At 43.0% G+C, this 26,564-nt stretch overlaps 2 protein-coding genes across 2 annotated transcripts in view; one reads left to right on the top strand and one right to left on the bottom strand.

The window, feature by feature from the left end:
- Nucleotides 1-5,703: 5,703 nt before the first annotated feature.
- On the bottom strand, nucleotides 5,704-10,033 carry LOC121671907 (translation initiation factor IF-2-like; the record flags this gene model as incomplete). Its single annotated transcript, XM_042044223.1, has 1 exon — nucleotides 5,704-10,033. A coding segment is annotated over one exon (1,095 nt), but the record flags the coding sequence as incomplete, so codon positions are not given.
- LANCL2 (LanC like 2) overlaps nucleotides 9,962-26,564 on the top strand; it is a 32,132-nt gene continuing 15,529 nt past the window's right edge. The window contains exons 1-3 of the mRNA XM_042043027.1: nucleotides 9,962-10,335; nucleotides 20,253-20,370; nucleotides 24,367-24,574. Coding sequence (XP_041898961.1) covers nucleotides 10,135-10,335; nucleotides 20,253-20,370; nucleotides 24,367-24,574 — 527 coding nt within the window. The 5' untranslated portion in view covers nucleotides 9,962-10,134. The remainder of the gene's footprint in view (nucleotides 10,336-20,252; nucleotides 20,371-24,366; nucleotides 24,575-26,564) is intronic.

Below are 26,564 nucleotides of genomic sequence, written 5' to 3'. Positions count from 1 at the left end.
ATCCAGCTTTAGCCAGATGTCCTTGTTCCTAATTTGTAAATAAATCCTTTTTTAACATTCAAGACTTTAAAGAGCTTCTACTGCAGCTATTCCTTCTTATGCTGATTCCTTTCTCCTTCACATTAAACTAATTTGCTGTTGTGTCTTAAATACAGCTTCTTTCCATAATTGCTATCTCTCCTGTACTTCTTCATCCTTAAATTATTCCTCCAAAAGAATACTTTTTAAAGCTTTATCAACATCTGCTTTATTGAAGCCATTATCTCTATTTTGCTTCTCTCATGCTGTCCTTTTCTTAAAATAGTCAACTATGATCAATAGTTTTGCAATTATTTCCTCCCCTTTAGTCCCCAGAATCTGTAATTTTTACAGAAGTTGGCCCAGTGTGTTAAGGAGCCCCTGGGCCAGAAAGATGCTGCCATTTACGGTCCAAAAAATAGATATGAAATAATAAATCATGACCTGCTTGAGCCTGGATGCAGCAATGTTTGTACTACTTGATAAGGGCCAGCATTACTCCAGAAATGCACAAAGGTTATCTGTTTAATTCTGATGTGATATGACAACTGAGTTGAAACACACACATGGAGAAGCAATGTTAATTTATTTAACTACTTAAGGAAGTCTAAACCAGTCAGTGCAGTTACCTCAGCAGAATTTAGATTTTCTATAGTGTTAGCAGTCACCTCTCCCATTGTTCAAGCACACAAACTTCTGTATTATGAAACTTCTTATTAACTTCATAACAGCAGAGGGATACTCAGCCTTATGGTGAATGGCATCCAGTACAACAGTGATGGAGAGACTAAACAACAACCAAGTCATTCCTCTATTCTGTGACCCAAAATGCTCTTCAAAGCTAGAATATCAGAGGAAAAAGGGGGAGAACATCCCACACAAGTTTCTTACCTGTTCAGGTCAGGAAAAAATCTAAATGCAGCACTCTTTTATATACAGCCTCTTTTATGTCAGACTGATAGATTTTAAATGGCTTCCAGGAGGGCCCCACTTTCATATTTCAGCTGTCGTCTCATTGTTGTTAGACCTGGAAGCTCAGTACTAGATGACGGAAATATTTGTACAGCTAAACACCAGGAGAGAGCTGAGGAAATAAACACACATGTCAGGAAACTGTCTGAATGGGGAGTTCACTTGAGACAGAAATCTCCCTTCAAGCCATAGAGTGGAAGACTGCCTAGATCCATCCTTTGCTAACTTTCTCTTATCTGTCAGACCAGTAATTTGGCTTGTCATTCCCTTGGCATAATTCGAAGCAGGTTTAGAGGCCTGCTCTCCATCCTCACATAAACTCAACATGAGCAGAACTGTTAATGACAATTAGACTTTCAAAGCCTGCTGTGGGAAATCTCACACAGAAGCTTAGTGAATGTTACAACCCTCTCACTTGCCAATATACCTCCCTCAGCAGGAATTTATGAAGAAAAAAACAACTTTGTTGGTATATTCACTGGCTCCTAGAAGCTGTCACTATGGATGAGTAAGGAGAAGTTCTTTTGTGTCCCCTGAGACGACTGTACTTCCCCAAGTCATAGAAATATGAGAATCTTGCTTTACTGGCTAACAACAACCACATTATAGCACTTTTTCCCCAAGAAGTTTATTGAAGTGTTTCCAAAATGCCTCACTGGTAGGTTGCTCCAAAATCTTCCCCTTCTGATAGTTAACCACTGGGTTTTTTAAATTGAATTTCATCATGGGCAACATATAATAATTTTTTTCTGTTGCAAGTATGGTTCTTAATAATTTTTCACCTCCCTAGTTTAGATACAGATATATATCTGTATGTCTCTCTTATTTATGAACAGCAACTATACACCACTCCAGCCTTCATTCTTCTAAACAAGCCAGAATGCTCTTAGCTTTCCTCATTAAACAGACTCTCCATCCCATTTTCGGCATCTGCACCAATTTTAACGGATTTTTTTTTGAGTACAACTAACCAGCTCTCCTGCAGGCAGATTGCTGTGACCTTGGACTGTGGTCAGTACACCCTTATCCCTGTTACAACTACCAACTGCCCTTTTCTATCACTGAAGACTTATACTACAGCATTCTGATCATCCTCTGCAAAATTAACTGGGTTTTTTCCTTACCATGTGTACAAACATTGTTAATACAAATGTCTGTTAAAAATACTCCCAAATCCACTCCTTTATTATCTTACCATCAGCCCTACTGCTTTTCCTCTAGCCCCATGCATCCCCTTTGACAATAGCACATTGTTGCCTCCCTTTCTTCTAGATCCTCACTTACTGTAAAATAACTGTATTAACCTGCTACTGGGCTACATGGGAAATTACCAGTTATATTATTGCAACTGTACAAAGAGTGACAGCTACAGAATTTCTTTTCTTGCCAAAGAACAGTAGTGAGCTTCTCCACTGTGATTGATATATTACAAACCCACATAATATTTTTTCCATTTATCTCATCTTCCCTATTAATCTTTTCTTCAGCCTCTGCACTAAATCTTTGTATCCTGCCAAGGTCAGCTAATGGTTGGTAATGGATGGCTTCATGATTCCTCTGTTGGTTAAACAGGTCCTGTATGTGCTGTTCTCCAACCACACAGGACTGGCTAATTTGCTCACTGCACGGATAAACATCACTAGGGGAATTGCAGTTTCATTTGCCAATTTTCATAATCTCAGTTAAACTGAGTAATAAATAATCTTAGTTTTCACCCAAACCCAGAATGTGATTTGTTCTCCTTCACTTGTTCCCATTACCCTGTTTCACAGCCACATTCTGTAATCTCTCCGCGACTAAACACTGAGCCAAAATACTAATTTTGTTTTGCACTAGACTTAGATTACCTTTAGTATCCCTAATGTTTTTTAACTTTATCCTTCCCTTAAATAAAAAAAAATCTCACACCTTTTTCTTTGCTCTTTGTTACTTACATAGCTAAAGGGGTTTTACCGTCATTACAGAAGTAGTTGTTTCTTTTGTAAGATCCCAGTCACCGTCATTTCTGGAAATCTGACCTTTTTCCTCATCCTTTCTTAAAAAAACATGGGGTTTTTTTAAAGATGCAAATCAGAACTTGAAGACCAAGAAGTGTTCAAAAGATAAAATCATCCAGGCACAGTTTTTTGGCTAACACAGACCATTTCAGTGACCAATGGGAAAGTGGATCTGTTCCTTTTTCTGTCTCTCCTTCCTTCTAGCCTCAAAATGTAGAAATCATGGAAAGAGCAATGCTTATGGTGCTAAAGTACACCTCGTGGAGACAGATGAAGCCCTACACTGACTGGGAGGAGCTGGGAGGGATGTGCAGCACCACCTTGTACCTGTGACTCCATCTTCTAATGTGTGAGCAAGATTGTATTAGGCAATGGTAATAAGGGGGCTGTGACTCCCTTGGTCACCACTGCTCTTCTGTAAAGACACACCAGCTCCCCATGCTGTTTCCACAAGGATGAAAAAGGGATATCTTATATCTAAATCAAGAGACTGGTATCCACATGGAGGTTCTGCCTGTAGGAGGACTGTGTTAGGAACCTTTCCACATGAATGTGATTCTCCTTTGGCCTTTCAGGTAAGGAAAAGGTTTATTGTTTTGTTGACCCATATACATCTCCTTAAGGCTGCATTTCAGTTCAGGCTTGTAGCTAAAGCACAAGATTATACAGTTTCTGCTTCCATGACTAAGGTTGGGGAATGGATCCCACAGTGAAGGACAAAAAGCCCACTGCCTGGTGCTCTCCACAGGTAATGTGCAGAACGTTTTCACCAATGGAATCTAGAAATTTTATATTTCTAGTAAAATACATGGCAGTATACATGAGAAAGAAAACTCTGCTGAGTACTGCATGCCTCCAATAACATCTTAGTAAATTAGTTTCAGATCCAGGCTTCAGAAAAATCATATGGTCAACTGCAGGAACACACGCATAACATACAGCAGAAAATTAGACTTTCTATGCTTCTACAAATGCTGCAATCCCAAGCGCTCTCAGAGCAATTAGTGGTAATCAACAGAGATACACAAGTAGATTTGGCTCTTCTTTCACCTTAGATGCTTTTCTGATACAGGTTTCCAGTTAAATGCATGACCTGTCAGCCTTTTCAATGGGGGCAGCAATCTAGATAGCCTTAGGGCCCTTTTGGGATAGAGATGAACATAACAAGGGGAGTTACAGCATGGTTATCTGGACAAGCCAATAGCTATCAGATGCATGGCAGCCAAGGGATCCAAAATATCACGGTACAAAAGATGGGGGGGAGAGGGAGAGAGCAGGAAGCAGGGGAAAGAGAAGAGTGTTGCTCAGACATGGAGCCCATTTCCCACCTTGCACCATGATCCACATACCAACATTATGCTGAGGGCAGGTGTACCTGTGCTAGTTTTGATTCCTTAGCAAGGCTACAGAGGCATGAATAACCATGTAAACACTTCTCTACACGATCTGACACTGCAGCAGAGGACTTTCAAGTTTGACGGGAGATAACTTGATCAAGGGAACAACGGCAGAGACGGCTGCCTGGGGAGGAGACCCCTCTTGGTGGTGGTTTTAAAAACCTGGTCAAGCAAACATGTCAGGAAAAGCCCCAACCTCCTGCAGCTGGAAGATGGATGAGAAATTTGTTTGGCCTCCGTCTTGGTGCTGTATTGCTGATTCTAAAGGCTGGTGACTACCCACAGTGACAGGGAGGGATGGTACATCCTGTGTTAGCGACTCTCCTGACGTTTCACTACTATCGCTATCAAGGTTGTACTATCTTGAGCACTGCTCTCTGTATTTGCACATTCAGTGTCAGGGCAGAGATAAGCTATGTGCCTCATTTAAAGTCAGTGAGATCTTTCACTAGGTAGGAGCAGTACAGTCCTTGACAGTGTTTTGTCCAGTTTTCCTTGCAATCCCTTGTTTCCCCTTGTTTCTCTTCTTCTCCCTTCTTGTACTGCTGTAGTTTGTTCATATCCTGCAAAAGTTATAAGCTACTTTGCTTGAAGGTGCTTCTTCCCCACTCTGTCCTGATTCAGCAAAAGCCACTGAAGACAGAATCCAAACCTGTGGACTTGTGAGTATGCTCTGAAGGTCGCAAGCCTCCATAATTGAACCCTGAAGAAACAGGACTGAGATCACTCAGTGCATCACAGCAACATGCCCATGATTTCTGGTGAATCCTAGGCCTGAGTCTTTCATCTGTCCTGACCTCAAGGTAGTGACTAGGGCTGCTTTTTAAGCCCCTGACATTGAGTCATTCAAAGAATATCAGAAGAAATAAGAAGGCATCCAGTTTGCATCAGCTTCCTTAGGCAAAAGGAATCCTCTTGTCCAACACTTGTTTTGTTGCTCCTTTTACTGATACTGGTCAGCCACAGCTACTCTAACAGCACCCATCTTTCACCACTGTTCCTCATGCTTCAGGAGGATTACATTTGTCTTCGACTAACTGAACTTTTCTTTTCCCAGACTCCCAAACCTTGTCAGGGTTGGAAAGAACTTTTAGAATTCAACATTAAGCCAGTGTTTATGAAGGGTACATTTTACTAGCAGTGAGCTGTCTCCATTTTCATCATAGATGGTAAAGACCTCTAAGAACATTTACAGGCATCTTTGCATGATTTCAGTTGTTCAGGATGTGCAAATCAAAAACCACTGGCAATAAGGAGATAAGAAATATAAATGTTTGATTATAACAAAATCCATTCTTTAAAAACAAGCTGAAGTGCAAGAACTGCTGTTCAGGCTTATCATTTATTAGCAGACAGTCATCGGAACAGAAATGCAAGTCTTCATGACACTGCTTTTGCTGCTACAAGACCAAAGACAAGAACAGAAATTAAGAAGACAACTATAATAGAGAAACATTTATTTTGTGGTTAAGTAGCAAAGTGTCTTCTCAGATTCACAGGAATCTCTGAGATCTTAAATAGCAACATTATACAATACTAGAGATCAGTTATTTACAACAGCCAGAGAAATTTGCTGCTACTGATAACAATATGATAATAATGTCTCACACAGACCAGTTAGTTTTATGATGCATTTCTAAACATGGGACTGAATTTGGTCCAAAACCTGCAAGTTCTTTGCAATTAAAATGCAAAACCTGATCCTGCAGATTTTATTTCATAATATCATGTTTATTATAAGCAGTAGTGCCCCATAATTCATTAGACCTAAACAGCTTTATACAATCTAGTTGCAGAATACATTATTATACAATGGTGGAGGTAAAAAAGAAACTAGGAAGTACAGCTAAAGGGAGGTGAAGAGGGAATTAGGAAGTCCTTTCTTATGGGCTATTATAGGCCTATGGTAGTGATCAAGCAGTAAAAGGTTTGCTTCAGAGCACAAAGGATGCAGCATAGACAGAATGCAGCCCGAAGAGATGACCAGAGAAAAAGCAAAAGATTTGTATGAACGTATGAAAGACTTTATTTATGTTCAATGAAAGTATGACCCCTGATTTGCAGCAGGTATAAACTACCCCATCTCCACCGATCTGCTGTCCTACTTGACATTAGCTGAGAAATTGCCATACCTTGTTTTTCCACACTAAATAAAGCAGCACACAGCCTTGTTCTTTATTCTGTATCACATCAGCAGGGTCCATTCCTGAAGCTCTTGCTTCTCTCAGTTAATTTCAGCTGGATCTCTATGTTCAGAAATTAAATTAGATTAATGCCAGCTGCCACACTGATTCCCAGACTTTAAAAAGCACTTTAGTATGGGTGCTGAAGTCATACACACATCATCCTGCCTCCACGGAGCAAAGGATGGACGGGGCCGTTGCTTGCACGTATGTGGAGCCATTGTGCATGAAAATAAATGAGCACTATTATGCTGTAATAAGAATGATCACAGATGCTGAAAGAACCATTGAACATGTCACAGCTAGAGCTATGGAGATTCCTGATGATTGCTCACACTCGTTCCACAAGCCACATATCATTGCATCATGGGGTAGCTCCCACGGAGTGTAGTGGGAAGGGCAGCTGTGTGCTAGTCCTCAGAGGGCTGACTCTGTGTTATCCAGTGCTCTTTCCCACCTTCTTAGTTAGGTTAATTTACAATGCATGCTGGGAATCAAGAAGCAAAATATACAGGAAAGCACAGCATCCTTAATGGTTTATGTATGGATTCTGATTATTTAGTGCTGACTGAAAATGTAGCAGACATTTTATTTTACTATTAAAAAGATTGGCACTAGTCTCATCGTGAGCAGAGTATCAGACACTGCAGGATGTGAAGAGGATTGGAGAGAAGGAAAGGCCATAAGAGAAGGATTTGTGATTTCCTCTTGTGTAAAGAAAAAATAGCCCACTGATCAGATAAGCAAAAACTTTCATGATTTACATGAAGAAACTGATTTCTAAGTAAGAATCAGGCTTTGTTTAGACATTAGTTGGATTTTACCTACATCACAGAAAGGAAAAGGACAGCTTTCAGCTAGATCACCTTGCTGCAGGGCTGCACATTTGCCAATGCTGCAGAAGGTAGGTTACAGGAGTGCTTAGCCGGAGTGGGAAGTAAGGGTGAGGGCTCAGTGCTTTCAGAAGCATTTAGACATTTTCTGGATGAAAGCACAAATGAAATCATGATTTCAGTAGGCGAAGCCTCCTGCTTCATACTGCTGGAGATGAGAGATGTGAATTTATTATTGCATTAAAACTTAAGTTACAGGTTGACACCTCACTCAGACCAACTTTTTTCCTCCTCCTTCATCCATGATTCCCATTCAGGCTGTGGGAGCTCTGCATGCATCAAGGGTAGAAGAGCAAAAGGAAGAAACTCTTCCTGAAAAAAAGCCTGAAAGTCTTTTGAACTCTCTCCCACCCTGCTAAGAACAAAAGAAGGCCTTGTATGCTTGGAACTAAACATACCACATTGCAACAAATGTGAAGAACAGTGAACATGAAAAGACATGCTCCAGAAAGGAGAGTGTAAAACACAGCAGCGTGCAGATAATCAAACAGTGCAATGATGCAAAAGGGAAGAGATGCCAACCCAGCAACCCACAAACCCATGACTCCAGAAGAAGGGAAGAAACTGCTCTTGCAAGATGCCAGGGAGCATTTTCCTTATCTGTAGGCCTTGAGTAGGTACCAGTTGGTATGATCCTGCTTTTATATTCCCATCATTTTGATTCAAGGAGAGTAGAAGGTGTAAGAAAACAGAAACCATGCACACTCATATTAAAGCCTTAACTCTGATCTTCATTATGGGGATGCAGTTACTTGCACTGATGCAGCTGGTCTCCACTAAGGGTAGGAAACCATTCTAGATGAAAACATGTTCTTTGAAACATTTACACAGAGACAAGAGATGTTTTTAAAAGGTTCTGCATTTACCTTTTCAGGCACTGCAATACAGCACGAAAGACTTACCCATTAAAGAATACAGGATGCATAAAGTGATATTTTAATTATCACCGAAGAGGATATTTTATAGATTACTCTAATTTTTAAGTGACTGGTTATATTCACTTCCAGAGCAAATACAAGGTACTTCTTGTCTTGCCAATGCCAGGACAGATGTCACCTATATTTAATCTTAAAATACACTAGATATGTATTTTGATAGCAATAAAATTACCCAATGCATAAAACTAAAGATCAATAAGTCTGAACAATGCCCAGTTATTGAATTAATGTTTTATGGTCTGTCTGGCTTACAGTTACTGGCAAAAGGAATGGCATAGCTGGGAGCAAATATTTCACGGGATAATGAGGTCTCCTGTGCCCGTATTTTTACACAATACTGTGTGCAGTGTTTGGCTGGACTGCAGGCTTTCTGCTGGCTCTTTCTACACAACGGTGTTTCAGTACGCAGAATCAGTTCCTGAAAGCTATGACTATATCGACGGCATCTACCATTTATTTGTGACTAGAAAAGATTTATCCTCTCATCTGGAGCTCTTCTCCTAGCTTAAAGTGGAGGTGTCATAAAACGACGGACTAAACTTATGTTGACACAGTGCCCTGGCATTCAGCCCCCCCCTCCCAGGTCTGGATCTGAGACACAAACGCGCGATCCACACGGGTCCAGTCGCAGCTCCTCCCCAGGTGGGATGCGATCCCACCCTCACGTCCAGCCGCCACCGCCGATCGCTGAGGGCCTTCCCCACCCACCGCCGCCAGCCCCCTCCAGGGCTGTGAGGTTTTCTGATGTCTTGGGGGGGGGATTGGGCGTGGTTTTTTAGTATGTTTTCGCTTGTTGGAGCGGGCTTCCCGTCGGCAGAGCCGTGAGCGCCGCCAGGCCAACATTACAGCCCGGGGGCGGGCCGAGGGAAGGAGACCACCCCCCTTGGCCCCGGGGAGCTGCCTCCTCTCGCCAGCTGAGGGGCGGTCGCCGCAGGCTGCGCCGTCCCGGCCGGGCGGTAGCCGAGGACCGCGTCCGTCCCTCCCTGCCGCCGGGGCTGGCCGGGGGCCGGCGCGCCGGGTGCGGGGGCTGCCGGCGGATGAGCGCGGCCCGGCGGCGGCTGCGGATGAGCCGGGCGAAGGAGCTGGTGGCGTACTGCCTGCTCCTGGGGCTGTCCGTGCCCCTCCTGCTGCTGCTGCCTGTTCTCTGAGATGCGCCGGGCGGCGGCTCGCCCCCGCCGCGGGGGGACGGGCGGGAGGAGCCGGCGGCAGCCCCGCTCCGCCGCCCGGCGTGCGACCGGCGGCAGCAACAGCCCGAGGCACTGACGTCCCGGCGGGGGAGGATGAGGCGCTGGGGCGAGCTTTGCAGCGGTGCCACCCAGCCTGCGCGGGCGGGCGGGCTGCCTCTTCCCGCAGGGGGGCCCCGCCGCGGCCCCGGCCGCGCTCTGCCCCTGTACAGGGTGTGATGCTGCCGCGTTCGCCGCTCCCCCGCCCCGGCTGACGGGGACGCCGAGCAGAGCCGCGGCGTCGCAGCCTTCCCTTTCGCCTTCCAAAGTTGGGCTTCGGTGGCTCGGGGTCGGGGCCGGCAGCGCCTCCGCCCTGAGGCGGCCCCGATGGGCCCGTGGCCGCAGGCACTGTCGTCGCAGCCGCCCTCCTGACCCAGCCACAGCGCCCGCGGGACGGCTGCTGTAGCCGGGGGCGGCCGCGGCGCTCGCGTTGCTGCAAAGCCGCCGCTCTGCGGGGCGGAGTGTGTCCCCGCCGGCTCGCCGTGCGGGGAGGCGGGCCGGGGGCCGGCTGAGATGGGAGAGAGCATGTCCAAGAGGCTGAAGCTGCAGCTGGGTGGTGAAGCGGAGATGGAGGAGCGGGCTTTCGCCAACCCCTACCCCGACTACCAGCCCCAGGGAGCCGTGGCAGCCCCCAGCGCGGCGGACACCCACCGGGACAGGGCGCTGCAGCCGCCGGCGGAGGAGGAGTCCCTCCCCTTCGGCGCCGATGGGAAGGTGAGTCTCGGGTGGCGGGCAGGCGCCGGGTCCCGGCCCCGCGGGCCCGGCCTCACCCGCGGGTCGCTCCCTCCCGGCGGCAGCGGCGGTCCCGCGGTGCGGGCGGCCGTGGGTTCCTCCCCGGGGCGGCTCCGGCGGGGTGCGGGCCCGGCGGCGGGGGCGGTGGGGCTGCCCGAGGCCTGCGCGCCGGCCGAACTTAGGGCGGCCACCGCGGCCTCGGGAGTGCCCAAGGAGAGGGAGCGGCTGGGTGAACTGGGGAAAGGAGCGGGAGCTGAGCCCGGCCGCACGGCTCGGAGTCGGCAGGAGCGGCTGTGTATTCGAGCTGTTTGTTTTACTCCGTACGGGAGTGCACGCGGTGCCCCAGGTGGGGCTGACAGAACGCTGTACGGCAGAACAGCTATAGCTGCTCTTACCACGGTGGTTCTGTGTCTCAGAAGTTGTTAGCACAAGTTGCCCGAGTTTCACCAGAGAAAGTGCATAAAGGAAGGGAAAAGATGAGCGCCCATCTAGAAAAGGAGAGTTTATTCTCAGGTAACAGCCGCGCTCAGTCATTAGGTAAAGCTGGACTGTTCTCACGTGTTTATTTACTGACATACACACATTTATAGGTTCAGGCACCTGGCAGTCGCTTCATGCCCGCAGAAGGTCTGCCTGGTGGGACTGGTCACACAAGGTTTGCAGTCTTCCTGCTCTGCATATCTTCTTGACGGCATATGCTGCTATTTGGGCTACTATGAGTGTCTTAGATTTTAAGTACAGAGGCTGCTCTGGCCTGGTCTGTTACCACGCAGGCTGGACTAAGCTGCAGAAGGAATGGCAGAATATGGACTTTCTGTCATTTAGCCCCTGTGCAGCCTCATCCTTCAATACTGTGCAGCTTTGTCATCTTTTGCGTAGAAAACACTGTGTGGTGACACTGCTGCAAGCACAAATGCGTTGTGGCTGGGAAGTTAGCTTCCTAACTCTCTTGATTGTATGCTGGGGTGAATATAGCAAAGCTGTCGTTATCAGCTCTGTATTTTTCTGCTTGTGGCAATATGGAATTACCTTGATTTACTTATAGAGTGAGACAAGGATGGTGATGCCAAACAGCGAGGGAGGCATTCTCTCTGACCATCGTAAGTACCAGTGGGACGCCATCAGCTCACTATCAAGGCAATGAAGGGTTTCACTAAATTGTTCTGACTGAGGTTTATGAAGTTACATGTGGCTACGCAGAGTGCACAGAAGAGAATGCTTTGGGGCTTCAGTGTCTTATTGCTGCAGTTGCTTGCAGCTGTCAAAAGCAGGGCATTTGAGAAGGTTTAAAAAGCAAGAGTAGGTTCGAAAGTGAAATACGCTTTGTTTTTTACACAAGTCGCTGGTAGTATGCTCAGTGTTGGTAAAACTAATTTTTTTTTCCTGGTGGAAGGGAACTGTTATTTCTTTGTTCTTTTGTATCTGACTTAGTATTTAAAAATCATCCAAGTATGATGAGTTTAGGTATAAAGACAGAGAGGAGATGGCATAACAGCTGTAGCTATATATTGTTGGTAAATTGGTAAAAAACATACCAAGAGCTTCCTTCTAAGGCCTTCACAGGCCAGTCATCCTTCTTGTGTACCTCCTTTAGATCCTACACTTCATGTCCATTTTTTAAAAGAGAAAATACTCCTTCATTAACTGCTAATCTAGGTGGACTACAGCTTTCTCAAGTGAGATAACCAGAAGAGTAGTGAGATATCAAAAGAAGGTGAACATCCTTAAAAATTATGGTTTAGAGTATACTAGCTGTATTGCAGAATAGTTCAACTCTAATTTACTTCAGGTTTGATTTTTGAATGAATCTAAATACAGAGACATTGTTCTATGGCAGAGCTGAAATGAGTTAATCAAGAATTTCTAGCCCTATGTTCACATTAGGAATGCCTGTTATCCTCTCCTGTGCATGAGTATGCTGTTTTACAGTGGGTGGAAATGCTTTTTCCCAGCATCAATGGTGGACAACATTCCTTGTTACAGAGTGGCAGTCAGCAGCTATTTGTGCAGGTGTGTTCAGAAAATATGTTAGAGCACCTGAGTTGCCCTGTATTTGATAAAAGGTGGTGTCTGGGCTTTGTTACATTCAGAAGGATGAAGTGCCTCTGGAAAAAAAAAATCTGCCTTAAAACTATGTAAGAACAGCAATTCTGTGCATTTCATAGAAGAAGGCAGAAGCAAGTGTATTTTCTTTTGGTTTTGCATCTGCAAAATCTGAGGATTCCTCTTACATATTTCTGAGTTAGAATATAGCTGTGAGTATATTTATGTGTATTTATATTCTTTAAAGTATTTGCATGCTGCCACTCCTAGTGCTATGCTTTTATGAGACTTTGTGATAGGTACTTCGGGATGTGGTGGTTGTTGTTGTTGTGTTTTTCAGTTTATGTTTTAGTGTTTTATTTTTGCATTTAATAGGCTTCCATTCCGTCAGAGAAGTGTCTTTGCTTGCCTAAAGCCCCAGTGAAGACAAAAGGACTTTACACAGGGTAGGAAGTCTGTTCTGTAAACTTCTGTACGCAAGCACACAGGTTTCCTAAAAATGAGAGCATCTTTCAAAAGGCCTCAGTGCACTGCATAATTCCTTCCTCCCATCTGCTGCTGAGTGGAGCGAGGAGCGCTGCGTGACTCATGTAATGACAGCCTGAGGTGTGCAGGGCTCTGCCGTTGTCATGGAAGGCAATGCATTATTAATCCCTCCATTTGATTTCTAAGTCTGTCATGATTGCTATTTAAAATTCACCTGGTTGATAAAAGGACAAGAAGCTCTTGAAGGCAATGTCTGAAATGTGAGACAATCGGGACAAAGTGCTGCATATGGAAGTGTGTGTGGGTAAAATACAGTTCAGAAATCTTGACGATTTGAGAGTAGGAGAAGCAGAATTTGAGGTTGCTGATTTGATTTCTTATAAATAGTCACAGTAAACACTGCAGCTATCTGTGTGGGCTCTGCTCATGTAGTTGAAATTCACTGTTTGCATAACTAGATTTCTTCACCATTAAAGTATCATGAACTTAAATTGCTTCTGTAGCTTGTTTGAGAAAGCTAAGCTAATAATTCATCAGACAGCATTAATTCTAGATTAATAAGAAACATTATTTTAAATGTAAATCTTTGTTTAATAAATGATGAATCTTTCAATTAAATATATATCCTGTAGCCTTTTTTCTTTTCATGTGGACCCTATAGTGATACCTTAGCCTAAAAAGGTACCTATAGATATTATCTCAAAGTGGTCCAAAAGTTTTCAAAATGGAAGTGTAGATGGTCAGGGGAGGCAGGGAAATTAATAGATAGACTCATAACAAAGAACACTCCCTGGTTCTTAGTTCCCTAGTGTGGTAGAGAGTTACAAAGCTCTAACAGATTCCTTCTTGGGAAGGAAAAGGGTGAAGAGAGCTTGCTGCTGAGGGGTGGTGATGGCTTGTTTGAGGACCCATCTCCATGGGTGACCCACCAATGTCAGCCTCAGATTGCCCATTGTCCTCGGAGCCACCGCAGCCCTATGGCTACATTTATAGTATAGTCAGATGTGATTTGGGATCCTCTTTCACACTGACTACAGGCCAGTGACTGGGGAAAAAAAGACAGCCTGGTATTGTCTGCTCAGCCAGGGGAAGGTGGAAGCCTAGACAATGATGTGAATTTTGTGTTTGTGCAAGAAAAATAAAGCATCCTTGTCGTTAAGAAATTAACACAATCCCAGCCCTCACTTTAAGATTGTCTGAATTTGTTGTGGAATCACAAGACAGCAGCAAAATTAGATTCAAACTTTATGGATTGGTCACTAGAATGCCCAAACTTTAATTTCTTTTTTAGGCCAATTATTTTTACGTTTTTTCCTGACTTGCCATGGTGTTTTAATAATATTAGAAAGAACTGGTGTGTTCTGAGAAATGTATACAATGTAGTTAATAAGACATTGCAGGGGGCTCCTTACGGGCAACCTGTTTCAAAGATAATGGTGCTCATTGGCAAATATGTATTAATGGTGATACAGAATATTTACTTAGATTTATCATTTGGGTGATTTAGAAGTGTTTCGTTTCCTAATGCTTTCTCAATCTCCCGTTACTTCTGATAATTCCTTTATGTGGCTTTCAGTCTTCCTTCTGTAAAATATATTTTAAAATATATATATATATGGCTTTTTGTCATAGCCTCACTCTTCTTCTCCCTTTGTTTTTTTTTTTTTTTGGTTTTGGGTTTTTTAAAAATTTTTTTGGGTTGTCTCACTGGGCATTTTAGTTATCCAACTGGGAGCAGCAAGTTTGCTCTGCTCTGGGACTGACTCAGGAACAACTTATACTTGTGAGAATGATACAATTTATTGCACTGGAGGCAAAATCCAACTTCCAGAGCCAGTAAACAATTCTTCCCATTTTTTCCCAGGGATGTGGGAGGAGGTAGCAGCATTGCTTGAGCTTGTTACTTTTTTGGCTGTTTCCTGGCTCCCCATCTCAGGCATATGCTATTTTGATTGGGGACTCTGAAACAAACGAGATTTGCAGGATTCTCTGTCGTTTTTCAGGAGTAAAGTTTGTTTTGCTTTTTGAGAGTCTTGGTTTAAATTGAGCCTGAAAATCAATTTGTTGTACTTGATTGTCCCTCACTAACTCCTGGCAGTTGTACTCAGCCCAAGAGGAAGGCCTTCTGCTTCCTTTCTACAGCACAGATCAGCACTGAATGCCGCTTAGGGCTTTTCTGATGCTTTTGTAGCGAAAGCCTCTCCTGCTATGCAGGACAACACTTTAACCACAGAGTTAGGCCTGTGTGGTTTTAGTCAACCAGTTCTGAATGAGAATACTTTGTAAAATCAAACCCCAAGTTCTGATTAAATTGTCTCACATATGTCCACTCTTTGTCAGTTTCTAGTTTTATCTTGCAGACCTGCACATTAATGAGTTGTTACCTGTGCAACAACAGGTACTTGCTTCCTGGTAAAAATAAATTTTGCTTGGGTCTAGCTGCACTGATCTGCTGTCAAGCTCAATATGTGGAATATATCTGCTCTCCGTGCATTGAGGTAATTTAGGCAGAGTTGGTAGAGGTTTTAGCTTTTTTTCCAATTTGAAGACCACCTAAAAATGTTACAGCTGGGCCAGAGACTTCAGTGTAGTGAGTGACTTTAAACCATACTCACAACAGACTTTTATTTTCTCAGCTTTCAAGAAGTAGCATGCTGCTGTTACGCTACCTGGAGGACCAGCAATTTTCAGTATTGCTCTTTTGCTTTATCAGGCTCCATTTCCCAAAACATAGGATATCTGTTAATCATGTTTATTTTTGTTACCAATAATCTGGAGCTTTTTGATGATTCTTTGTGATGATCTAAATCTTTAAGCTTTGGGTTTTTGCCGTCTTATAACCAATGAGACACAGAGCTTCTTTCACACACAAATGCATTAGAGACAGTCTTCTTATTTCTTACGTGCTTTAAATAATTCTTTCTGTAACTTGAATGTTTGCCTTTTAATGATGTTTTTCATACCCTTATATCCTCTGAGATAGGGTGATGACTCTGTTTAAAGTCTATTCCTAGGCTGGCATTTGTAGCAGTGTGGGAATTTGTCTATAGCTATGATTTCTCTATCTCTTCCTTCCCTCCCTCTTCTTTTCTTTTTACTTTTTTCCCCCATTATCACATGTATGGCACTAAGTGACAGATCATTGAAAAACAGTGCAATGTGTTCTACAGACAGCAATGTTTCAAAGAATTTATTAAGCATGTGGTTTTGCATAACTGGCATTTGTTTCTGGAGGACTTGTCTGAAAAGTATCAGAGAACTGTGTTTGAGTGTTTCAAAGGCTGGTTGATGAGCTTCCATAATATCTGGTATTTTCAGAGAAGAAAGCGCTGCTCTTGGAGCTGTAAGAGTCTTTTGACTTAGGTAAAAATAAAGTAGAACTTGTTCTTCTGTACGAAAAGGCTGGTCACCTCCTAGCAGAGCTTGCTAGATTCTGCATATGGGATCCTACTGCCATCCCTTCTGGTCTGCTTTTGCAGGAACTTGTGGAGGTGAGCGTGAGACCTCATCCCGCTTCAATAAATCCATGCTCCAATGCATGGGTGTGAAACCTGGCTCCCTTACAGTCAGTGGCAAAGTTCCCAATGACTTCAGTACAGCCAGGATTCCTCATTTCAGTAGAACTGTGAGTTTTCCCTCACTCCATTCTTCCTCACCAGTGTTCTTTCTGTGATCTTCTGTGCGAGTTTGGTTTTTGAACGAGTTCTTGCTGCAGTACCAACTTGAGCTGTATTTTCTTCTCTTTGAAATGCAATTTGGCTGAAAGACAACACAGCACCATGTTATGTGTCCTGTTCTACACATCACCAGCAACAAAGTGAGATGAAATAGAAGTGTATTTTGCTTATTTGGTAGATACACACAGTGCTATAGGTCATCTACTTCTGCAGAATCAGTTGCTTACTTCTGCAGTCTGGTTTTGCACGTAGCATCAGTCCTCCAAAACCTGATGAATTAAAACAGGGTTAAGAGCAAGGTGGTTGTTTTGGGAGCTGGTGGTGGCAAGAAAGATTGGTACACTGGCAACTTGTGAGGAAGCTGTGAGCTCAGGTCTCCATTGCCCTGCTGTGATACTGCACAAGTTCCTTATCGTAGAGGTCATGAGCAAGTAAATGCCAAGAGGTGTTTTTCAACAACACGTGGATATCTAAATGTCTTTGACAAATGCAAATGAGATTACTCATCCAGTGTCTGTCAAACCAGAGTGTTACTTTTTAATGACAAAAGGAGTGCCATGAGGCCTCAGGATTGCATTGTCACACTTACATCAGCACTGTGATATTTGGTCCTAATGTGAGTGCAAGACTTTAAAATTACAGATTTCTCCTACCTACCAGAAATCATGATATAAAATACATACATAGCAGCTTCTTATTGCCTCATCTGCTCGTGGTTCTGGTTTGTTTTAAAGCCATGGCTGTAAAGCTGGATATGGCTGCAATGGAGAGGTAGATCAGTAAGAATTGGTACGTTATTGTAATGCTGACTGCAAGTGAAATGTTTGGGGGTTTTAGGAGATTTTTATTTGCATCGTGATGTATTTTTTGTAATAACTGTATCACAGAATATTCTGTGTTGGAATGGACCTACAACCCTTGAGTCTGACTCTTAAGTGAAAGCACTGTGCTCTAATGTAGGTGTGTAGTTCTAGTGTTGAATTTACAAAAGAAGATTTCAATTCTCTTCAGAAACCCTACAAATGAAAGAAAGCAGGTAGGGGAAATGTATTGCTAACAAGGACAGCATAATTTAGACACCCTGTGATTAGTGCCAAGGGTGAGTGATGTTACATAAGTACGTTCTTCACATTTTTTGTTGGCTTTGGAAGACTTTGTATTGGGATGTAGCTTTGCTTACTGTCTCACTGCAATGGAAAAAGTGATGTGGTTCAAATAAATAACAAAATGATTAATTTCCAAACCAACATATTTCATTTTTTCTATATTGCTCTTGTTTTGTGCTGATAATGAGCCTTTTTAGTTACCATAACCAGTATGGCACAAGGTTGTATTTGGTATAATGAGGAATGAGCTCTCTTTTTTTGTGTTTTGAAAATACAAAACTTGAGCAGTGTTTGAGATGATAGTGGTTCTTCTTTCTGCAGCAGCAGAGGAGTAATGCAACAGTTGAATTACTGGAGAGAGCCTTTTCTAATTAAAGATACTCTTCAGCTCCTGCTATCACCCAGTCTGTTGTGAACCAGAAGTAAATGTGCCACTAGTTATCCGAGATCAGGCTTCCTGGTTTTGTCCCTACAGGAATGAAAAGTCACGGGTAGAAAGGGCTGAATGCCAGCTGGAAACATCCTTGTGAGATGAATGTGCTTCTGATGGAAATCAATCTGCGTTCCACACAAGTGAGCATGTTATGCTCAGTTGTAATGCTGCCCTAAGATTCCTTGAAGGAAGTTTTTAAATCTTTTAAATCCACATTTCAACATTAATGTAATTTCTTCATGTAATTAATTTATTCTAGTGCATGTACGCATCTGTTACAAGTTTATAGGGGAATCTTATAAAATAATCAGTGACAGTGCTCAGTTATGAAAGCTTGAGAGCAACCAGAAAAAAGAGAGGCAGTGATGGAGGAGTAGATAGCTGGGGAAAACTTTGTTGCCAGTTATAACCTATTCACACTGACATAAACTTGGGAGTAGCTTTGTTTGGGCTTACAGATAATTATAAAAATATTAATAAAAATATCCTTTCATCTGTGCTTTTTCAAGCACTGAATCAAGACAAGTAAGTTACAATTCACATTCGAGAGAGAGGGGTTACCAACCTGAGCTAAATTATTTCTGTGGGACTGAGGTTTCAGTGCAGAACCCAGGCATCCTGATGTCCTAGTATTCCCTTCCTACCTCTAAGTAATTTAATCTGGTGTTTGATATAAAATATCCTGATTTGGTGGCAGCAGGTGTACTGTCAGAACAAAAAGATAACCAGCATGCTTGTGATGTGCAGTAGGTAAATAAATGGGGAGTCTGAAGCTTTAGTTCACTCTTGTCCGATAAGCTGAGCTCTATGCCTGGATGCATCCGTGTGAATATCCTCATGCTGTTTCACCATATGCCTTAGCATTGGCATAGCTGTCTTTCGAAGGAGAGAAGCCCTGCCCTTGGGGAAGGTTTTGCTTTGTATTGAGACTTCACTGAACTAGTCAAAAATGGGAGGGTGGTAGGGTGGTGGTGATGTGGATAGTACAGTTCCCTAACAGAAAGGTGCTTAACACCATATTGAGGCTGAAGAGTAACAGGCTTCAGATACCTACTGTGTTTGGTTGCTATTTCTAGAGATATTGGAGAAGGTTAAGGTGGCTCTAGCTTTTTTCTAGAATGATACGTGTTCAGTGTGAGATATAATGGCACAATTTCCTTCTCCCTTCCTATCCTTCCATGGATATCCCTAAATGGATTTGAACCATTGACCCTGGAGATTACTGGTGTGTCAGAAGCCTTGTGCAATTCTTACAATCTTTCTGATTTCTGAATCTGTTGGATGGATGTTTGAAATCACTGGTTTTTATTTGAAGTTCTACTCTGAACAAGAGTACAAAATGTAGTACATCTTGACTTGCATGCTGGTGCCCAGGACCTGTAATTTATCCAAACCCTGCACTTTTGGGAAGTGCTGTAGTCAAGCAAGGACTTACCTTACTAGCATGCTAATTTCCATGTTCCATAGGCTTTAAGGAGTAATCAGTAACTTATCTTCCTATAAAGTGTGCATAATTAGAGAGAAATGTTGGCAAGAGTAAAGTATCCTCTGTTATATTTCATATATTTCATCTATATAAACTTTTATTTGTCAAAAGTAAAAGCAAACAGTGTGTAAAATCAAAGACTTGTTTCTTTGCTTTCATGCCTGAGCTGAAGCTGCTGAGCTGCTTCTACTCATCCTCTTTGGCTTGTCTTGTGTATGAACATTTATTTTCCTTGGGCTATTTCCTGCTCTGTAGTTCTACAAAGGATGTGCAGGGACCTTATAATGAGAGCAAGCACCTGTAACATGGGGCTTGTGCTTGTCCATAACATAGTCTTGGTACCAGGACCCTGGTTAGAATTACATACTGTCACAGTGTCCATAGCTGGTCTTTCTGTGACTTTAAAGAATCCACAGGTAATTTTTGTCTCATGTAGATAACTTGTAAGTTACTCTAAAATGTAGTCAGAATGCATTTACATGAGACTCAGTTAAGATAAACCACCTTGATGCTGCTGATTGCTGTATGTATTTTTTATTTACTAGTTATTTTTTGTTTGATTGGTTTTGGTTTGGTTTGGTTTTCTTCCCAAACAAGAAAGTGGAGCAGGCACTTTGCATTCTTGAATTCTTTTCTTTTCTGGCTTATTCTCTGTCTCCTGCTTTCAGGTCAATGCTCAGTTCTCAAAACGGATCCAGGCAAAAATCAAGGACCTTCTGCAACAAATGGAGGAAGGGCTGAAGACGGCAGATCCACATGACTGCTCTGCCTATACTGGCTGGACTGGTGAGAAAGCTGGAATTTGAATGAAATGTATTTGTTAAATGATGTAATTAGATTTATTCATAGGAGATTCTGATACTCTCACAGGAGTGGCAGAAATACTCTGTTACAGGCATTTTTGTGAGTTGGTTTTTCTTTTAACTCTGGAGCCTTGGTCACTGCTGTCTGGAACTTGCATTGACTTCAGCAGGCAAAGATACAGAATGATAATTGGCTTTTGTATATGGAGATCATTGTCTTGCAAAAGGAGTGGATGTCCTAGTTGCATAGGAAGGGGATTAGAAAACAAAAAGGTAAAACCCATGGGCTGAGATAAGAACAGTTTAATAATTGAAATTAAATAAAATAAAACAATAATAATAATGGAACCAACAGTACTAATTATAATTGCAATGAAAAGGGGAGAGCGCTAAAATGCAACAGAAATGAGTGATGCAGAATGCCTTTGCTCACCACCTGCTTGTGAAAGTCAAGCCCATGCCTAAGCAGTGATTGGTGGCTTCCAGCCAGCTCCTCCCAGTTTATGTACCCAGCATGATGTCCTGTGGTAGGGGATATCCCTTTGGCCAGTTTGTGTCAGTTATCCTGGCCATGGTCCCTCCCAGCATCTTGTGCGCCTGCTCCCTGGCAGAGCATGGGAAACTGAAAAGTCCGTGACTTAGGGTAAGCACTGCTCAGCAACCCCTAAACCATCAGTGTGCCATCAGTGTTACTGTCACACTTAATCCAGACCACAGCACTGTACCTACAGAGAAGAAAATTAACTATATCCCAGCTGAAACCAGGACACTGATCCTTTAGGCGGAGCCTGCAGTTTTTGTGTCTGACGTGGCCACTGTTCTTCAAGTTGCCAGGACATGTCCATCTAGGCCTGTTAAGTGGAACTTGGCTGGATAGAATGGCATATTCTGTTCCTGCTCTTCTAGCTCAAGCTTCAGGCATACTTAAACTTTTAGCGCCGCATGTTTGAAATGTGCCCTGAAGAGATCTATTCTTTTACCTTTATGTCATGAGGGAGGAGTACCTTGGAAAAGCTCTCCAGCCTTCACCCATCTTTAGGCTTAAATCTGGCAATTAAAGGGTAAAATTTCTTTGCTTTCTTGATGTTTCAGTACAGATGGTGCTGTGGATGGATGGGTGGGGAACTTTTAGACAACTCAGGCTTAAAAGATAGATGTGTTTCAAGGTCTGAAAGTATCTGGCCACTGAGTGCATGCCGATCTCCAGTGGTGGGCTTTCTCATGCTGGCAGTACAGAATGGCTCCCGGGGAGCTGTGTTCTGACACAGTGACTGACAACTGAAATTATGGCTGATAAACCAGAGCGTGCTGAAAATGAGTCATAAGTAAAATTACTTATTACACAGCCATCATTAGCTGAAACAGGAATATAGATGAACAAGTGACATCTAATGGGAGTAGGATTTTTCCATCCTGTAGAAGGATTGCCATCTACATCTATTCCAAACTGTGAACTTCTTTCAAGGCTCCTGTGGATATGGTTCTGAATAAAAGTATTTAAATAATCTGATTTTTAAAATACCTAGTGCAGATACTTTCTCCCCAAACTTGCTCTTTGCTGCATTTTGCTAGTGTGCAAATCAGAAGGTAAAAGTAGTGCTGTAAACAACTGCCCTGCTTTTTATGTACCAAATCTAGACAAATCTTATTGGCAGTGCAGTCATAAGCATTGGCTTGTAATTTGTCAAACATCCTTAAAATCTTGGAACACATACTGTTGGCACATAGGACACATGTAAAAGTCCATCTTACTCATACAAGTACTTTTTTGTGTGCCAGACGTCTTGGAGGAGCCATTTTAAGGGTGTTGCACTGAGAAACACTAGGAAGGATTAGATGAACTGGGCTTTGTGGCTACATTTCTGATCATCCTTTGATCAAGCCAAGATATTTACACATTTGTTGCAGCATAAAAAAAGGGTTCCACAAATCCCTGTAAATAACCCACAAGTTCCCATGATGCTGAACTGTGCTACCCAAGCTCTGCAGGTTTCTTCTTAGATTCACCTAGAAAGGCTTGCTCAGAGCCTGCCCAGGGAACATCTGAGGATGTACCAGCACTCTTGTGGTGCTGTTGTTCTTGTACTACTGAGCTAGCCTCTCTGTGAGCTAAGTGAGCCTTGTGTGTACTCAGCTTTGGTTGAGGCTCAGGAGAATGCTGAGAGATGGGTTTGAGTTACAGTGTGGTCTGGAGATAAGTGATTTACTTCTGCACGTGTATGCTTGCAATTGGCCAATAGACATCCAGTCAGATGGATTTATTTCACTTCCTTCAGCCTACATTGTTATTTCTAAGGTTTTGTTTTGTTTTAATGGAAAACTATGTAATGAGTTTAATGAAGTGGAGCTTGATAGTACCTCCTGGCATACTCTGAGCCCTTGTTTGACTTCTGGCTTTTACAAACCAGCTTGACTTGTACAATCTTGTAATCTTGTTGTGAAATACTTTTAGGGGTTATGAGCAATTTGGCAAGTTGAATCCAAAAACTCATCAAAAGATCCTTTTACAAATTAAATGGGAAATAAGTCACTTTGTGCATATAATAGATGAGTATGGTACAGTTAGTGTACTCAGTCACACATGTGCTTATTAGCTCAAATTTTGAATCTTCAGTGATTTCTTTGTGTAGTGGGTTGATGCTGGCTGAATGCAAGGCACCCACCAAAGGCTCTCTCTCACTCCCCTCCACAGCTGGACAGGGAAGAGAAAAAATATAACAAAGGCTTCATGGGTTGAGATAAGGACCAGGAGAGATCACTCACCAAATACCACCATGGGCAAAACAGGCTAGAATTAAAGATATTAATTGAATTTATTGCTAACAAAATCATAAAAAGATAATGAGAAGAAAAATAAGACCTTCAAAACGCCTTCCTCCTACCACTCCCTCCTTCCCAGCTCTACATCCTCCCCCAGCAGGACAGGGAGACAGGGAATGGTGGTTATGGTCAGTTCATCACCCATGGTTTCACCCGCTGCTCAGGGGTAAGAGTCATTCCTCTGCTCCCCCATGGGGTCCTTACCACAGGGCACAGTTCTCCATGAACTTCTCCAGTGTGAGTCCATCTCACGAGCAACAGCTCTCTGCGAACTGCTGCAGTGTGGATCACTCTTCCATGGGGTGCAGTCCTTCAAACACAGGCTAATCCAGTGTGGGCTCCTCTCTCCACAGGGGTTACAGCCTCCTTCCATGAGGTCACAGCCTCCTCTTAGGCATCTGCCTGCTCCAGCGTGCTCCATGAGTCTTCTCCATGGGCTGCAGGTGGATCTCTGCATCCCCATGGTCCTCCAGGGGCTGTGGGGGCACAGCTACCTCACCATGGTCTGCACCATGGACCGCAGGGGAATCTCAGCTCTGGTGCCTGGAGCACCTCCTCCTCCTCCTTCTTTGCTGACCTTGGTGTCTACAGAGTTGCTCCTCTCACATGTTCTCACCCCGCTCTTCTCTGGCCACAACTACAACTGCGCAATAACTTTTTTCCCTCTTCTTCCTAAATCTGTTACCACAGAGGCATTGCCACTATTTCTACTTGGCCCAGCCTTGACCAGTGGCACATCAGCCACTGGAGCCACCAGGAACAGGCTCTGCTAGACAATGGAGGAAGCTTCCAGCAACTTCTCACAGAAGCCACCCCTGTAGCTCCCTGCTACCAAAGCTTGGCCATGCAAACCCAATACACTTTGCCAGATGTTGAGGGCTGTGTCATGAATTTTCTTTTTTTTTTTGGAAATTGAGACTCTACCATTGGGCTTCAGTCCGATAATTTTTATTTTTGCCACAATCCAATTGAAATGTAATCTGAATAGTGGACCAGTGCCTTCACACTGCATAAGGTAGGACCCTTGACCTACATGTTTTTATTGTCAAAATACCTGTTCACATTGGAGTTACTGGTTCAGAGGCACTGAAGAGGGGAATATGATACACTTAGAAGGAAAAGTAAATGAAGCTCTCTCTTTTTCATATGTTCATTTCAGGTATTGCCCTCTTATATCTGCAACTGTACCGCGTCACGAAAAACCAGAGCCATTTGCAGCGATCTCTTGATTACGTGAAGAGAATCCTTCGCAATCTGAATGGCAGAAGAGTTACTTTCCTCTGTGGTGATGCTGGGCCATTGGCAGTGGGTGCGGTGGTTTACCACAAACTGAAAAATGACAGTGAATCTAAAGAATGTGTTGCCAAGTAAGTGGTTGATGGGGGAAAAAGTCATGCCCTTCATTTGTAGAGAGAATTGGTTCAGTAACTTTTGCAAGTGATATTTTAGAGGACAGGATTAAAGAATGGACACTTTCTCCCCTGATAAGTTTTCAGTAGAAGAATACAAAGTAGGCTTTATCTTTATTAAAGCTGGCTTACACTTGATTCATATTTAGTGGGTTATCTTGAGTCCTCTATCGCTGTTAGGACAGGATGTCCTTGGCATATCTGTAGTGCATACACATTCTGATTTTGTCACATTGAAGTGACATTTAACAAAAGCTGCACGCTTGTCATCGGCAATGTGTAGTGCTTGTGCAGTGTGTGATGCTTTCTGTAAAGAGTGGATCTTAATTGTAAATTCATTACAAAACACGTGCACTGCAGGATCTGGAGCAGCCAGACAGAAACACAGTGCATTGATACGTAAAAGAGTTTAATAAAACAAAGAGGAAGTACTTGCAGGAGCAAATTTGTAAAGGCAAGGGAGTTAATTAGGTCAGAGCATATGAAGGGTGGCCTGAAAAAATTCCAGCCCCTTTTCAATGTAATCTGAAAGTAACAAATGTCTCAAGAAATCCCATTTAGATGTAGCTTCATTAGTGCTCTGACTGTGCCTTTGGTGGTACAGAGTTGATTCTGTGCCAGCAAGGGATGGAAGCCCTGGAACCCTCTGGGGTTTGCGTTCAGCAACCACAGTCCACCTGCTAGCTGTCCAGCAGCATACCTCAGGCTGGCAGAATTTGCAACGAGGCTTATGTCCTCATCTCCATTCTGGTTTATGTTTGGAAATGTAATTGGTCTCTTTCTAGTCTAGAATCCTAGTGCGATTATTCTCTGCTGCTGTTCCTGAAGGAATATTTCAGTTTGGAAATGAGTGTTAGGTTTGGGATTTTTTGGTTTTAGAACCAGCGGTAAACTTGGGCGTGTCATTTTGAATGTAGCTCGGAAAACAGTGTTGCTGTAAGGTAAGAAGCATGAGTTTAGCAAAATGAGATTAGCAGTAAATCTTTTAGTGTTGCCTCTCCTTGGAAAGTAATTTCTAGGAGGAGTAGTGAAAAGGGTTTAGTTTGATTGTTTATTTTATAACTTTTTTGTTTACAAATATATTCATGACACCAGCTGAGTCGTGCTTTATAGATGTCAAAATGTAATCTGTGATTTCACTTTTTACTTTTTACCTTGTCCATTTGTATGATTGCAACAATAAAACTTAATAGTGGACAGTTTAGAAGAAAATAATTTAATTCTAAACCCAAAGCGTAATTCCGAGAAAGGAAATCTAAAACTGTTTATTGTGAGTAGCTTTTCCCTGGTATTAAGCAGGGACAGCATAAACACACAATTGAGGTCAGTGGTTTGCTATGGCATGATATTAATGCTAACATTTCTCCTGAGAAATAACAGCTAGGGGAATCTAGGAATTGAATTTGGTCTTAATCCAGGTTGTTGTTGCCCCTGCCCCAATTTAAAATGTGATCATCACCATGGTTTCATCTAATTATCAATTTAATCCAAAAAGATAGGAAGGGACAGGGAGGGAGTGGCAGGAGAACAGATCTCTGATTCACCTCAGTGCTAATACAGACTGGTAGAGTATTAGCAGAGAATCTTTCTGGAGAGCATGAGTTACGATGGCCAGCACAAGGGTTTTCTTGTTTTTTCATTGCTAAAGGCATGCAAAACACTTGTGCATTATAGCAGAGTCCTTTACAAAACTGAGGTGCCTAATGTTTGAGACAATGTGTTTTCTTGGGAGAGGGAATCACGAGTGGTGGTATTGGGCTTTTTTTGTGTGTTTGTTTTTTTCCCTCTTAAGCATGTACAATTAAGTGTTCCTCACTTTGGTGAAATTCCCAGAGGCTCCAGGAGGTTTTTCTCTTCGTTGGAGTGGCTCTCCAGGCCTCTCCAACTCCTACCCTGCATCTGTTTCTGTCTGCACAAAATGCTGACAGTTGTGCTGATGCTGACCTGG

This window comes from Corvus kubaryi, unplaced genomic scaffold (genome assembly GCF_017639235.1).
Source record: "Corvus kubaryi isolate FWS band 111438036 unplaced genomic scaffold, C.kubaryi_AGA036_p1.0 37398, whole genome shotgun sequence".
In the NCBI taxonomy this organism is placed as follows: domain Eukaryota; kingdom Metazoa; phylum Chordata; class Aves; order Passeriformes; family Corvidae; genus Corvus; species Corvus kubaryi.
Note: the sequence above shows the minus strand (reverse complement) of the source record. Positions and strands in the feature narration are given on the sequence as shown.